The following is a 13,888-nucleotide window of genomic DNA, read 5'->3' on the forward strand; positions in this document are numbered from 1 at the left end:
TCATTGGCGGCGCGCAGAGGTCCGGACCGGAAGTGAAGCGAGGACGACGAGCGGGGCGGCTTAGAGCGTCTGCCGGGCTTCCGGGTGTCCGCTCTAGGCTCCGGGACGGGACTCGGTGGTGTTCCCCGGTTCGGCGTCGCTCCTTCGTCGGAGAGGAGAAGGGTCTCGGAGGGGCGCAGGCAAGATGGCGGAGGCCTCGGCCGCGGCGCCCACCGCCGTCCCCCAGCACCGCTTCTTCTGCCACAGCTGCAAGGGAGAGGTCAGCCCAAGCTCCCGGTAAGGAAGGCAGGGGCTCCAGGGGGGACCAAAGAGGGGCTGGGGGTCTCTGGAGGGGATGGGAAGGATCGGGGGCAGGACTAGGGGCCTCCAGGGGTCTCATCATAAGGGGTGGGGAGGGTCCTGCTCCAGGGGTGGACAGTAAAGAGGCAACAGGGGGGCTGGGGGGGAGGAAGGGTCTGGGGGCTCTAGGGGCCCAAAAGGGGAGTTGGGGGGCGCCAGGAGGCTGGCATAGAGAGGGCTGGGGGCAGAGTAAGGGGCATCGTGGGGTGGGGAGGGCTGGGGGCTGGAGAGGGGCTCCGGGGGAGAGAAGGGACTGGGGGATGGAGGGCTCCAGGGAGGGAAGGAGGGACTCGAGGTCCATTGGGGGTCCATGGGGGGATGGAGGGGCTGAGGCTCATCATTGGGGGGTCATGGAAAGGTTTGGGGGCTCCAAGGGGTTCCTGGGGCGGGAAAGGCCAGAGGAAGAGGGCAGTTGGGGGGCTCTGGGGGGGGTTAACATGTCAGAGTTTGCATTCCTGGTTTGAAGGGGTTTCAGAGAGAAGGAGAGGGCTCTGCGCTTGTCTGTATAGTCAGGACATATTTTCAAGCAGCGGATGCTTGAATCCCGGGAGAAATAAACCTGTGGATAAGGAGGGCAATATATGTGTTATATAGATAGATAGATATAGATATACACACACCATGTATTCTTCAGGGCAGTGAATGTGGAGAGTGAGGGCGGCTGAGTTGATATTTAAGGGGGGGAGAGAAGAGAGGAAGAAAGTTGGGGGCCCTTGACTCTCCCTTTTATCCAAAACGTTGGGAATGCCAAAGCGTTGTGATGAGCCTAGAGCGGACACCCGGAAGCCCGGAGACGCTCTAGCCGCCCCGCTCGTCGTCCTCGCTTCACTTCCGGTCCGACCTCTGCGCGCCGCCAATGAGGAAAAAGGGGAAAGGGGGCGGGGCAACAGCAGGAGCGCCTCCAACCCGGAAGTGGCCCCGGGAGCTCGGTTGCCATGGTTGCCGCGAGGCAGGCTTGAGGCCTAGTGGTAGGACAAGGCCGGGGATCGGGGGATTGTGGGGCCCTTTAGATCCGGGGAAGGGAGGGAGGGAGGCTGGCCGCGACCCCAGAGCCAGGGAGAGGGCGCCACTACAACCGTCACGGCGCTTTCCTGTGGGATCTTGGGAGTTGTAGTTCGGTTGAAGCACCCAGCCTGGTCTGGAACGAACTGCCGGACTACAGTTCCCAGAGTTCCCCGGGATAGGAATGAAAGCAGCGTGGATCTGTATTAACCCTGCAGTGCAGATGCACCCAGGACAGGTGGCTCAGTGAAAGGAGAAGAAGCTTTATTCTTATAGCCCGCCTTTCTGCTGCAGGAGTCCAGGCGGCTTCCAGGAGCAGAAGACGATGGAACAAGGCACACTCTCAGCAAATAGAGAGAGATCAGTGCTTTGAAACTCAACCTGTTAAAATGACAGCAGTTTTCTAGTTGTAGTTACATAAAGTAAGGAGAGATTAGAATGAATTATAATGTAATATCATAATAGATAATAATTTAATATAATAATATAGTATATTTGATATGATAATAATATAATATAAGGATATGATATGATGATAATAATAAACTATTTATATCCCGCCTCTAGGTTCCACGACAACAAAAATACATCACTAAAACACACCAAAGCGACACAATCCGCTTGTCCCCTCCACCTGAAAACAACAACAACAACAACAACAACAATGAGATTATAGAATGCTGATTAAAAATCAGTTAAAATAAGCCTAGCCGAAGGGAGGCTTCTTGGGGCAGACAGGGCTATATCCCTATCGGTCGAGTGGGAGGTCATGGAGGATTGTTTCCTGGACATCATCATTATTATAACAATGTTTGCGTATATAAGATGGTTGTTGTGTCGGGTTGTTTCTGACTTAACGGCAAACCTGTCGCGTTCTCCTTCCCAGAATTCCCGGATTGGAAGAAGAAGAAGAAGGCAGAAGCCGGAGCGGTGTGGCTGCCTGGGAAGAAGATGACCCAAGCGGAGACCCAGCTCTCTTCCCTGCTCCTCCGCGAACACTTTGGGGAGATTGTGGAAACCATTGGGACGCACCTCATCCGCACAGGGGGCCAGCCCCTCAGGATGATCGCCCACGACGCTGGGATGCCCCTCGACCAGGTATCCCCAGGGCTTTCCAGGGCAGCCATGGAGAGAAGGCATAAGTGGCTCTGCGCTGGAGAACCTGCTTCGGCCAAAGGCATCTAGGAGTCTTGGTAGTAGGCCACAAGTTGAAGATGAGTCAACAGTGCAATGCAGCAGCTAAAAAGGCCAATGCAATTCTAGGTTGCAGCAATAGAAGTATAGTGTCTAGATCAAGGGAAGTCATAGTGCCACTCTATTCTGCCACCTGGAATATCGTGTCCAGTTCTGGGCACCATGATTCAAAAGGACGCTGAGAAGCTGGAGCCATGTGTCCAAAGGAGGGTGACCAAAATGCTGAAGGGTCTGGAAACCATGAAACCCTATGAGGAGAGACTTAGGGAGCTGCTATGTATGTTTAGAAGAGAGGGTTAAGAAGTGATATGATAGCCCTGTTCAAATATTTGAAAAGATGTCATGTTGAAGAGGGAGCAAGCTTGTTTTCTGCTGCTCCAGAGAACAGGACCCAGAGCAATGGATGCAAGTTCCAGGAAAAGAGATTCCAGCTCAACATTAGGAGGAACTTCCTGACAGTAAGAGCTGTTTGACAGAGGAAGATGCTCCTTTGGAGGCTTTTAAACAGAGGCTGGGTGGCCATTTGTTGGGGGTGCGTTGATTGTGATTTCCTGCATGGCAGGGGATTGAACCGGATGGCCCTTGCGGTCTCTTCCATCTCAGTGATGCTGTCATTAGCCAGTGTGTCCCAGTGGCTGGAGATTTTAGAGAAGCCTCCATAGTCACCAAAGAGCAGGCAGAGCAGGCAAGAGATGAAATGTCCCGCACGGCTTTTTCCAAGCCACTTTGTTGTTTGAATCGCTGGGTCTGGCAAGCGCTGTGTTCTGGAGGATGGGACAGGAACCCGTGGCTATCCATACGCAAGCCTGGTGTCTTTTCCTTCGCAGGTCCGGAAGGCCCTCTGCGTCCTGATCCAACACAACATGGTGACGTACCGGCTGCAGAAGCGAGGCCTGGTGGAGTACGAGGCCCAGTGCAGCCGCGTCCTCCGGATCCTCCGCTATCCCCGGTACATCTACACAGCCAAGACCCTCTACAGCGACACGGGGGAGCTGATCGTGGAGGAGCTGCTGCTCAATGGGCAGATGACCATGAGCGCCGTGGTGAAGAAGGTGGCTGACCGGCTGACCGAAACGATGGAGGGTGAGCCAAAGGGAGAGGGGTTCATTCCTTCTTGGGGAGACCTAGAACTCAGGCCAGGTCAAAGGACTGCGTTTGCTTTTTTTTGCAGAGGGCAAAACGATGGATTACAGCGAAGTCTCCAACACCTTTGTGCACTTGGCTGACACTCACTTTGTCCAACGATGCCCTTCAGCCCCCGAAAACCAAGAGCCCTCGGATGGCCCGCGTCCGCCTGCCCCGACGTTGGTATTTAATGAGAAGGACATGTATGTGGTTCCAAAACTGACCCTCACAGGTAATGAGACAACAGGGGCTGCCCTTTAATTGGGTGAATGAAGGCACAAAATGTGGTGAAAAGCCCCTCGCAGGGCATTGGGGGGAAATGGGGAGATTGTTCCCTGGGATCACAAAAATGGCCCCAGGAAGCCATACGCAATCTGTGCCTGCAGTTTGCTCACCCCTGGTTTAGACTGTCACCTCTCTATTCCTTGACAGGCAAATTCTTGTGTTTTGGCCCGCAGGGAAAGGGAAGAGGAGACACTCCAACAACGGCGGAGATGAGGGCGGAAGTAAGGCGAAGCGGGCAAAGCAGGAGGCGGACAGTGAGGAGGTACTGAGGCCACTGACCTGGGCAGGGAGCTCTCTTTGTGAACGGACACCACGCAGCTTAAAAATGCTCCAGAATCCCTTTGTTTGCTTGTTCTTTTCTTGAATAGTAGGATGTATCCATACACTCCAGACTTTTCAATCACAGATTCACGGTTGGGGTATATTGGGGGGGATCATGAAATGCTAGCAGCTCACACTCACCTCCAGCTCAGTGCAACTGGGTTCTCTATTATTATTATTATTATTATTATTATTATTATTATTATTATTATGCTTTATTTATATAGCGCTGTGGATTTACTCTGCCTTCGACTCTCTCCCCAATATTCAGGCTCCACCGGATGACGGGATCTACTGGCAAGTCAACATTGATCGTTTCCACCAGCACTTCCGGGACCAAGCCATTGTCAGCGCTGTGGCCAACAGAATGGACCAGGTCCGTGCAAGGTCTCTCCCAGACATCTTCCCATTTGTGCTTCCAAAGGCTGGTTCTTCCTCACTGGCATGAGTTTTACAGGTCCTGAGTGGGGAAAGGCCCGGCCATGGGGACCCCTGCCTTCTCTCTCCATGCAGCACAACCCAGGCAGAGGAAGAACTCTGGCTGGAATCCTCTCTCAGTCAGGGTTACATACCTTTGCATGCGCAGCAGAGGCACTAAGGAATCCTGTTAGTGAACTGCAAAGATGTTTAACAGCATGCCAGTAAGAATGCTCTGATGCATATTGGTCTCTAGGCAATGTACACTGACATTCCCTACTAGCCCAGTGATGTCCAAACTCTGGCCCTCCAGGTGTTTTGGACTTCAGCTCCCAGAATCCCAGACCATTAGTCAAGATGGCTGAGGCTTCTGGAAGCTGAAGTACAAAACACCTGGAGGGCCAGAGTTTGGACATCACTGTCTAGCCAGTGTCCCTTTGTGCATCAGTCCTGGTTGTGCATCTTTGTTGACTCCACTGCATAGTAACTTCACAGCAGCTGATCTAATGAATTCTGACCACAGACTCTCTTTCCTTCCTCTCTCACCGACAGACCAGCAGTGAAATTGTGCGGACGATGTTGCGGATGAGCGAAGTCACCACCTCTTCCAACGCTCCCTACACGCAGCCTCTCTCATCCAATGAGGTGAGCATTGCCTTGGCCTTTAGCTCTGTGCGCAGGGGAAGGAGTTGGGCTTTGGCAACTCGGTGACACAGCGCCAGGAACGAAAGACTCCTGCAGGATGTCAACTCACTTGGTTTGCTTGCGTTTCGTACTCTTCAAAGTCTCTAAATATCCACAAGAAACCTATAACTTCTTTTCCCAATGTCTTTAAAATAAGATATTCCGGTCGCTCCCAGCCGGCTACAACATTTCCAAGCAGATCCTCGATCAATATCTTACGCTTTTAGCAGATGACCCGGTAAGAACTTTACCTAATGGTTTCGATTATACTCTCTTCTTTCTCAAACCTAACAAACATGGTCTGATTTTGGGTCTTTTATTCTCCCAATAGCTGCAGTTTGTTGGGAAATCGGGCGAAAGCGGCGGTGGGATGTATGTGATCAGTATCCTTTTTCTGGCTCAAATGTATCAGGAGAGTCTGATCTTATAAACACATGGAAGTCATTTTGGCCATTTAGAAGGATGCACCATCGTTTCTGTACCATTTGCTCATCATAGAAAGCTGGATCCATGGCACATGGACTCTCTGCTGCCAGATGTAAAACACAACTATCCAGGATGGATATGAAGGAGAATGAAGCTGCAGGGCTCTCTGAGCTTCATTCTATCTTCTGACCAAAATTTCACCCCTTCCTTACCCTCTCCTCCAGTTTTTCCGTAACCTTCTCCCAAACAGACCTTCACAAAGCCCTGGCATGTCTGGCCACCGCGACGCTGGAATCGATCGTTCAGGAAAGGTAAAGAGAAGCTGGTGACTTTGGAGAAGGTGCCAGACTTTATTTCGGATGAGTGAAGGATGCCCAACTGGGCGGGTTTGGTGCATGTGCAGCATGATAGAGCATGACATGAGAGCGCCATCTTAAAATATCAGAAGGGATATCATGGAGAAGATGGAGGGAGCGTGTTTTCCACTGCTGCACAGACTAGAACATGGAGCAATGGGTTCACATGCCAAGAAAAGAGATTCCACTGAAACAGTAGGCTTCCTTTCCTCCCTGTTCAAGGTTTGGATCACGCTGCGCTCGGATCTTCCGTCTGCTCCTGAGGAAGAAGCATCTGGAACAGAAACAGATAGAAGACTTTGCCATGATCCCTGCCAAGGAAGCCAAGGAAATGATGTACAAAATGCTGTCAGCTAATATCGTAGCCCTACAGGTAAGGGTTTCATGGCCAAGAATGGTCCAGGTCAGCAAAAGGAGCTATGTAGAACCTAAGCTGTTACTGCAAAGCAAAGCTTGCAAACCCTGACCAGCTATGGATTCAAATTAAGTAAAAGAAACGTGAACAAACCAGAAGGAGCTAATAAGCAGCATTTGTTGTAGGATTTAATCTTCTTTGCAAACCATTCTCAAGTCACCGTTTGCCCATTTCATTAGTATATGAAGATGGGAGTTCAACATCTAGATTTCCATGAAGCACCCCAAATAATTTCAAAGGCCACTTGTCTGTTATGGTGGAACTCACAAAGCCCTTCTCCTTCCAATGCAGGAGATCCCCAAGACGCCCGACCATGCTCCTTCCCGGACTTTCTACCTCTACACTGTCAACACTTTGGCCTCTGCCCGGATGCTCCTCCACCGTTGTTATAAGGCAGGTATCCCTTTGCCTCGTGCTCCTTCCCAATGACACATAGCCTTATTTTCCCTGTGGATCCATCCATGGTAAAGAAACCGATTGGAAGAGCTTTTCGTGCCTTTCTTTCCAGAGCGTGGCCAACCTGATCGAGAGGCGGCTGCATGAGACCAAGGAGAACCGGTGAGTGAGGCACCTGTTGAAGAGGCAAAGGCTTGGTTGGGTTAGAAGAAGGACTCACAGCTTGCCTTACTTGATGTGAAGCGCTAGTTCTTCTAGTCAAGTTTCATTGCCTATGAACGCTCATGAGTTCTTTGGCCGGCCACTGAGCCTGGCCTGAGTTTAGCTGCCCTGCGTGGCTCTGACCGCCGGCCTTTGCCCCCTTCTTCCAGGCGCCTGCTGGAGAAGTCCCAGCGGGTGGAGGCCATCCTGGCATCCATGCAAGCCACCGGAGCAGAGGAGGCTCAGCTGCAGGAGATCGAGGAGATGATCACAGCCCCCGAACGCCTACAACTGGAGAACCTCAAGCGCAACGTCAACAAGTGAGTCTTGGGCATGGGGAACCAATAGCATTCATTTCTTATGCCCTGCATTCCCACAAAGGTCCTGTCTGAGCTGAGCAGGGTCAACCCTGGTTAGTCTTTGGATGAGAAACTAGCCTTCCCAGATACACTTTCCCAGGATATTTGTACTGAAGAAAATTAGCTGCTTAGTCACTTAGAACCTTAGAATCAAAACCATTTAAAGGACGCAACCCTAAAAGCCTTCTCTTTCTTCCCCTTTTGTCAAAGGATCGATGCCAGCGAAAACCAAGTGGACGAAACAATCTTCATTTTGGAGTCATACGTCAACAGCACCGTCAAGCACTGAACCCACCCTCTTTTGGCTGGCTCTGCATCTTCCTATTTTCACAAGGGAAAATAACTATAAGAGCAAGGGGAGATTTTCTGGGAAGAGATGCTTGCTTTTGGACGGAAAGAGTTTGTTCTTCAATGTAGTCTAACACAGACACGCTTTTCGATCCTTCTGTACCAGGAGGATCCTAACAGTCCAAACATGAGACCTCTGGCTGGACAGAAGAGCCAATTGTGGGCTATACAAGCAAAAAAGTTGTGTATTGTATGCTTTTCGGTTGGTGTAATAAAGGCATCACTCTTTTGTGGATTTTGTATTTTGTTTCATTTTAAAACCAGATGAGAAAGTGAGACAGCAGAGGATTAACTGGGAATGTCCCAGGTTTTGCTCCTCTCCTTTCCTGGGGAGCTGGTTTAAGAAATCTCTGATCGCAGCATGCGCCCAGCGCAGTTAAAGTGGTGTCAAGTTGCGTTGTTTCTGTTTTGGAAGAGAAGGCTCAAGACCCTGCGAAACTATAAATCTCAGGCTCCCAGAGGATGGAGCCGCAGCATTTCCAAGTGGCATCGAGCTGCATATACAGAGCAAATGCATTCTTTGTGTGCCTGCAATGTCTCCTCCAGAAGGAAGAGGGAGTGTTGCAAGCTGTCACATTCCCAAAACCATGCGCATGTCTTTCTTTCTTCCGGCATCAGCTTCTTGTTGCTGGATGTATTCCCTGCCTGGAAAAGCCACAAGCCAAAGGGAGAAACTTTACAATTTTGCAAGGTGCATGCACTCAGCATGCAAAGAGGCCAAGCTGGCAAAGGAAATGGAGCTCTTTGAAGTCCAATAGACACTGATTTACTGTCTCTTTTCCTCTCCAGGTTGCATGACCAGTGGTGCATGGTGGCTTCCACATCTTGCTCACTGATCCATGCTTGTGGGCAAAGGAGGGATGGAGACCCTCCGGAGGGTATTGGTGCATCTCTCCAAAGAGAACAGCTGCCCACAAAGTGCCCGCTTCCAGCAGGTAGGAGCCAAAATTCAGGTGGCAAGGATTTTGCATTAAAAGGCACAACTGAATTGATCAGCAAAAGAGTGAAAGGAAGGGATAGGAAGAGCCCTTTGCAAATACCTGAAGGTGGAAGACTTTCTTTCCTGCTGAAATGGATTCAGGTTGCAAGATAGGAAAGGCCAACTAACATTACAAAGGACTTACTGAGAGCAAGAGCTGGTTGGCAGTAGATGCCAACTATGCTTTTAGTGTATTAGTATATTATTTTAGTATTCTAGCGTTCGGTAGCAGGGTGCTTTGTCATTCGCTCTTTATTGTACGTATTTTATTGTATATGTTCTGATGTACCACACTTTGGTGGAAAGGATATAAAGAAACATTATTATACATTGGGAAAGACTTTTTGAAAGTAAGCGCTGGTTCGATCATTTTATCTAAAGGTTTGAACCAAGATTCCCAAGTTCCCTTTTATTTGGGGTCAGACTGGATTCCCTCAAAGGTCTCCATTTGGATGAATCCTTTGCCATCCCAAATTTTCTGTGAAAGAACCCATGCCCCAGAAAACACAGACTCCCAAGCCTTCTCCAAGGATCTTAAACTTAGGCAGGCTTATATAGGGAAATGCAGACTAACCTGGGGATTCTGGGAGGTGTAGTCCACAAATACAGTTTCTGAACTCCGACTAGATCGTGGAAAGCTTGTACCATCGCTCTTTCTTTTTTAACCTCTGTGACTTCCAGAGCATCGTTGGCCATTTCTCCAGAGCGCATGAAGATTCCTCAATGGTGAACTATGGCTTGGACCAAAACCGGCTCCTTATTTCTGATCAAGAGTTTCTGGGCTCCAGAACAGTCCTCCTCAAGGTTGGTCTGGAAATGAAGGCATCCGTCCATCCAGATATCGATTGATCCATTCATTCGTCCATCCATTTGTCCATCCATTCATATACCTATTGATTGATCCATTCACCCATCCACACATATATCTATTTAAATGCATCATCCATGCAGCCATCTATTTATCCATCCATCCACCTATTACTTGATCCATCCATCCATCCATCCATCCATCCATCCATCCATCCATCCATCCATATACCTATCACTTGATCCATCCATCCATCCATCCACCCATCCATCTTTCCTTCTGTCCACTTTATGGAGAAACGTCCACAGTCTGCATTTCTGAACGTTGTTTTCCTTGCCAAGCAATGGATGCTGGAGAACCTCTATCTTCCCTTCCGGCCGCTTGAGAAATCCAAGGTGTTTTCTTTCCCCAAATCCAGAGGCCCTCCTTCTGCCCCATCAAGCTCTTGCGCCAGGACCAAGCCGACAGCCTCCCTGCAAAGACCCAAGTTCGAGGCGTGGACGTCGGTGTGGCCGTCCTCCTGCAGTCCTCTGGCCGGAGGATCCTCCTGACCCGGCGCTCCAAAGCGTTGAGCCTCTTCCCCAACGTCTGGGTCCCTCCAGGTGAGGAAAGCCCAGAATAGGATGAAGCAGAAAAAGGGGTGCAAAGAAGGCTCCTTGGTGGCTGCTTGGAGATTCTGGGGAGTTTGGGCCTTTGCCTGATCCTTTATGTGACAAAGGCTACTTTTAATGTGATTGTTTTAAAGAAAGAAATGAATTCTTAGGATAAGAATCTACGCTTTCCGAAATCCTTGGAGATCTCTCTTTTCCTCTTTCAGGTGGGCATGTCGAACCGAATGAGCAGGTAAGAGAAAAAGTTGGTCTTTCTCCAGCATCCCAGAAGCTGGGTTTCGGATAGTTTGCTTTCTCCCCAGTCCTTCCCAGTCTGAACTGGGAAGAACTGGTGAGAATGCAAATTATCCATCCAGAATGCAAATAATCTAGTCTTCATGGGAGCTCAGAGAACCGACAGATTGAGATCATGCTCCCAAAACAATTGGGAGTACATACAATAATGTATTAAACATACCTTCCATACAGAGGAACCATGTCGCTTTCTGAATCTTGTTGGACTGCAGCTCCCAGCAGCCCGAATGGGCAAGGCCAATGGTGAAGGATTCTGGGAACAAGAACATCTGGAGGGCACACATTTGCCACCATTTATATATTCAAAAACATATATATTCTAAACTGGAGGGTGGAAGGGGGATGATAGGTTTGCCCCCCGTTCTCTTTGCCCAACTGTCTGGGGGCTCAAAGAAAGAAGACTCCCTGCCAATGCTCAGAGGCACTCTCTCTGTGCCAAATCTCCAGTTTTTAGAGATTTGGGTCTTTTTAAACACAGGTTTTAGGGTTCACCTGTACTGCCCAACCTAGATGCATTGTGGGAGCGTCCGGATTCTTCTCCAAACTTTTTTGCAGTTGCTAGACGCAGGGCTGAGGGAGCTGCAAGAGGAGACAGGGCTGCGGCTGAGCAACGGAGAGATCGCCTGGCAAACGCTGGGCCTTTGGGAGGTGAGACAGCCATGATCCCAGAGATGCCACCCAAGATTAGAGGTGGGCAGGGGCAACATCTAGATGGCATTTAACCTCCACCGCCCCAATTGACCCAGCCTTCTCTTCCTCCGCTTTGCAGTCCGTCTACCCCCCTTTGCTGAGCCGTGGGCTGCCAACTCACCACCACGTCGTGGTCTACATGCTCCTGCGTTCACCCGAGAGCCACCAGCAACTAGAGGTGAGGCTTTGATCAAGCACCACCCGGAATATTGGGTCCAGTTCTGGGCAAAACAATTCAAAAAGGACACTGAAAAACTGGAGCCATGTGTGCAGAGGAGGGAGACTAAAATGGTGAAGGGTCTGGAAACCATGAAGCCCTATGAGGAAAGGGAACTGGGCATGCTTAGCCTAGAGAAGAGAAGGTGAAGAGGTGATATAATGAAAGGATGTCACATTGAGGATGGAGCAAGCTTGTTTTCTGCTGCTCCAGAGAATGTGACACAATAGAGCAATGGATGCAAGCTCCAGGAAGAGAGATTCCAGCTCAATGTTAGGAGGAACTTTCTGATGGTAAGAGCTGTTGGACAGTGGAAGATGCTGCCTTTGACTCTCCTTCTTTGGAGGTCTTTAAACAGAGGCTGGATGACCATCTGTCAATGGGGATGCTTTGATTGAGAGTTCCTGCATGGCAGAATAAAGGGGTTGGACTGGATCAGGGCCCGTCTTGGGGTCTCTTCCAACTCTACGATTCTACAATTCTAACCAAGGCTGCAGTGGGTTGAAAAACCCAGGCCACTTAACAGCCCACTGGATAGTATTGGACTGCAACTCTCAGCATCCTTAGGGATCCTTAAGGACCCAAAAGCAGGGATAATCTCTCATATCCCTTTTCAGACAAGATTTAATCCCAGTGAGGCTGAAGTGAGCGCTTGCGCATGGCTAGACCCCAAAGTCCTGGCCGCCATCGCTGCCACAGAGGATGGCATTGGCACCGGGGGGCAGAGGAAGGTGGCAGAAGACATCCCACCGATGGTCAGGTACGTATATATAACAAGTTCAGAAAATGTTGGGACCAAGGCAAAACCTGCATCTAGTCGCACGGTCCAGTCTCCACTTCTACATTCACTTGACATTTATTGCCATTCCAAGTTTCTAGGCCTCTCAGGGCAATACAAGGAGGCAGGTTAAATGCACAAATCCAGATTGCTTCTTATCATGCCTTTAAGCCATTGGTTCCCAAATTTTGGCCCTTTAGATATTTTGGACTTCAACTCCCGGAAGCTCCAGCCTTCTTGACCAACAGTCAGGAATTCTGGGAGCTGAAGTCCCAAACATCTGGAGGACCAACGTTTGGGAACCACTGCAGTTCAAGCCATATGTAGGTAACATAAGTTCCATCTCAACGTAACGCAGAACATTTAAGACTTTGCTGTTAGTAGTGCAATGGGACTTGAGTATCCATGGATTTTGGCATACATGATATATGCCTTTGATACATTGGTGAGGATGTTGCACCTTGGAGCCAATCCAGCCCTCTTTTGCATGCAATCTTTCCAAGAGACCATGATCATCTCTGGTGGCTTCCCAAATTTTGTATGTCTTCCTACCGCCATTAGAGTAAGTGAAATCCCTAAAGCTTAGCAAGTGGCTGAGCTTTAGGCTAAAATGTGGTGTTTTGGCCCCTTTTACCTGTGGCATCGACCCCTCTAGGAAGGCAAAGGAATCCCATGGGGACCCTCATGATAACTTACCCATAGCCACCATGCTCCGTCAGTCCTGTCTTCAATACCAATCCAACCTCTCCTCTTCTTCTCTGGGCAGCATCACTGAATTCCAGAACGGCTGTGCCAAAACGGTCCCAATTCCCACCGCGACGTTCCTCAACACTGCGCCAGCCCAAGGGAGAGACGTAGAGCGGGTCAGCACCGGGACCAAGTTTGCCCTCCGGATGTGGCTGGAGGCTTTGGGAGGCGCAAGCTGAACCGGCCGCGAGGCTGGTCAGCAAACGCTCGGACCGCAGCCTGCGGAATATGGGGAATGTTGGCAACCGGCTCCGACTTTATTTGGCAGGGAATTTCGGCCCTTTCCTTGGCTACCCAAGTTTACGCTTCCCTTTTGCGGTGGATTCATGGCACTGTTTTTGAAGGATGAATTCCATCTTTCCCATTCAAGGATTAACACAACAAGATTCATTTTATTCCCAATCCTTCCTTGGTTTGTTTTAAAAAAGGACCTGTGCAGTATTGCTGCAAAAAGATATCAAGAGGCCTTGTTAAAAGGACTGTTTTTTGGCTCTAATACAAGATGTTATTTGCAACATCTGGCTCTTGATGTGTTTTTGTTGTCGTTTCCAACTTATGGCAGTTGTTTTTCTTGGCAAATTTCATTGGAGAGGGTTTGCCCCTACTGCCATCCTCTGAGGCTGAGAGAGTGTGCCTTGCCCAAAGTCACCCTGTAAAAGGTGATGGAGAATTCCAGCAAAATTCATCCAAAAATGAGTCTTTCGGGGGGTCGTTTTGTGTGGGGCGTTTAGGAAATGGGGCTCAAAGGAGATCCCAAGGGCTACCGAATTCCCACCCCAAAGTGACGGGTTCAAAGGATGCCCAAAGGCCAACCCCGGTAGCTTCTCATGCTCCCCATCCTCCAGGAACGATGGCCCTCTTTGCAGAACTGCAAACCCATCGACCGTTAGCAAGGA

General features: G+C 49.8%; 2 protein-coding genes across 4 annotated transcripts; both read left to right on the forward strand.

Moving 5' to 3' along the window:
* Nucleotides 1–1,213: 1,213 nt before the first annotated feature.
* POLR3C (RNA polymerase III subunit C) lies at nucleotides 1,214–8,103 on the forward strand. 3 transcript variants are annotated; one of them, XM_042439436.1, is made up of 16 exons: nucleotides 1,260–1,307; nucleotides 1,636–1,763; nucleotides 2,228–2,439; nucleotides 3,363–3,618; nucleotides 3,707–3,892; nucleotides 4,119–4,207; nucleotides 4,538–4,642; nucleotides 5,236–5,328; nucleotides 5,525–5,605; nucleotides 5,699–5,750; nucleotides 6,044–6,104; nucleotides 6,372–6,522; nucleotides 6,856–6,957; nucleotides 7,073–7,122; nucleotides 7,332–7,481; nucleotides 7,731–8,103. In XM_042439436.1, exons 3-16 carry the CDS (start codon nucleotides 2,293–2,295, stop codon nucleotides 7,807–7,809), a joined length of 1,602 nt encoding a protein of 533 aa, XP_042295370.1. In that variant the 5' UTR covers nucleotides 1,260–1,307; nucleotides 1,636–1,763; nucleotides 2,228–2,292; the 3' UTR covers nucleotides 7,810–8,103. The 3 variants fall into 3 exon arrangements, with proteins under 3 accessions (XP_042295369.1, XP_042295370.1, XP_042295368.1); XM_042439435.1 differs by lacking the exon at nucleotides 1,636–1,763 and having other exon boundaries at nucleotides 1,214–1,307; XM_042439434.1 differs by lacking the exon at nucleotides 1,260–1,307 and having other exon boundaries at nucleotides 1,371–1,763.
* Nucleotides 8,104–8,193: 90 nt separating this feature from the next.
* NUDT17 (nudix hydrolase 17) lies at nucleotides 8,194–13,509 on the forward strand. Its single transcript, XM_042439437.1, has 9 exons — nucleotides 8,194–8,559; nucleotides 8,658–8,803; nucleotides 9,529–9,651; nucleotides 10,074–10,257; nucleotides 10,473–10,498; nucleotides 11,116–11,208; nucleotides 11,330–11,428; nucleotides 12,085–12,227; nucleotides 13,012–13,509. Exons 2-9 carry the CDS (start codon nucleotides 8,708–8,710, stop codon nucleotides 13,169–13,171), a joined length of 924 nt encoding a protein of 307 aa, XP_042295371.1. The 5' UTR covers nucleotides 8,194–8,559; nucleotides 8,658–8,707; the 3' UTR covers nucleotides 13,172–13,509.
* The last annotated feature ends 379 nt before the right edge of the window (nucleotides 13,510–13,888 follow it).

This window comes from Sceloporus undulatus, chromosome 9, assembly GCF_019175285.1.
Source record: "Sceloporus undulatus isolate JIND9_A2432 ecotype Alabama chromosome 9, SceUnd_v1.1, whole genome shotgun sequence".
Taxonomy (NCBI): domain Eukaryota; kingdom Metazoa; phylum Chordata; class Lepidosauria; order Squamata; family Phrynosomatidae; genus Sceloporus; species Sceloporus undulatus.

What these genes read in the sequence shown, in the direction of transcription:
- NUDT17 (XM_042439437.1), top strand. Translation starts at nt 8,708, where the DNA reads ATGCTTGTGGGCAAAGGAGGGATGGAGACCCTCCGGAGGGTATTGGTG. An exon ending in CCAGAACAGTCCTCCTCAAG is followed by an intron (nt 9,652 to 10,073) that starts GTTGGTCTGGAA and finishes CCCCAAATCCAG; the next exon opens with AGGCCCTCCTTCTGCCCCAT. An exon ending in ATGTCGAACCGAATGAGCAG is followed by an intron (nt 10,499 to 11,115) that starts GTAAGAGAAAAA and finishes ACTTTTTTGCAG; the next exon opens with TTGCTAGACGCAGGGCTGAG.
- POLR3C (XM_042439435.1), top strand. Translation starts at nt 2,293, where the DNA reads ATGACCCAAGCGGAGACCCAGCTCTCTTCCCTGCTCCTCCGCGAACAC. An exon ending in CATGAGACCAAGGAGAACCG is followed by an intron (nt 7,123 to 7,331) that starts GTGAGTGAGGCA and finishes CCCTTCTTCCAG; the next exon opens with GCGCCTGCTGGAGAAGTCCC. An exon ending in CTCAAGCGCAACGTCAACAA is followed by an intron (nt 7,482 to 7,730) that starts GTGAGTCTTGGG and finishes CTTTTGTCAAAG; the next exon opens with GATCGATGCCAGCGAAAACC.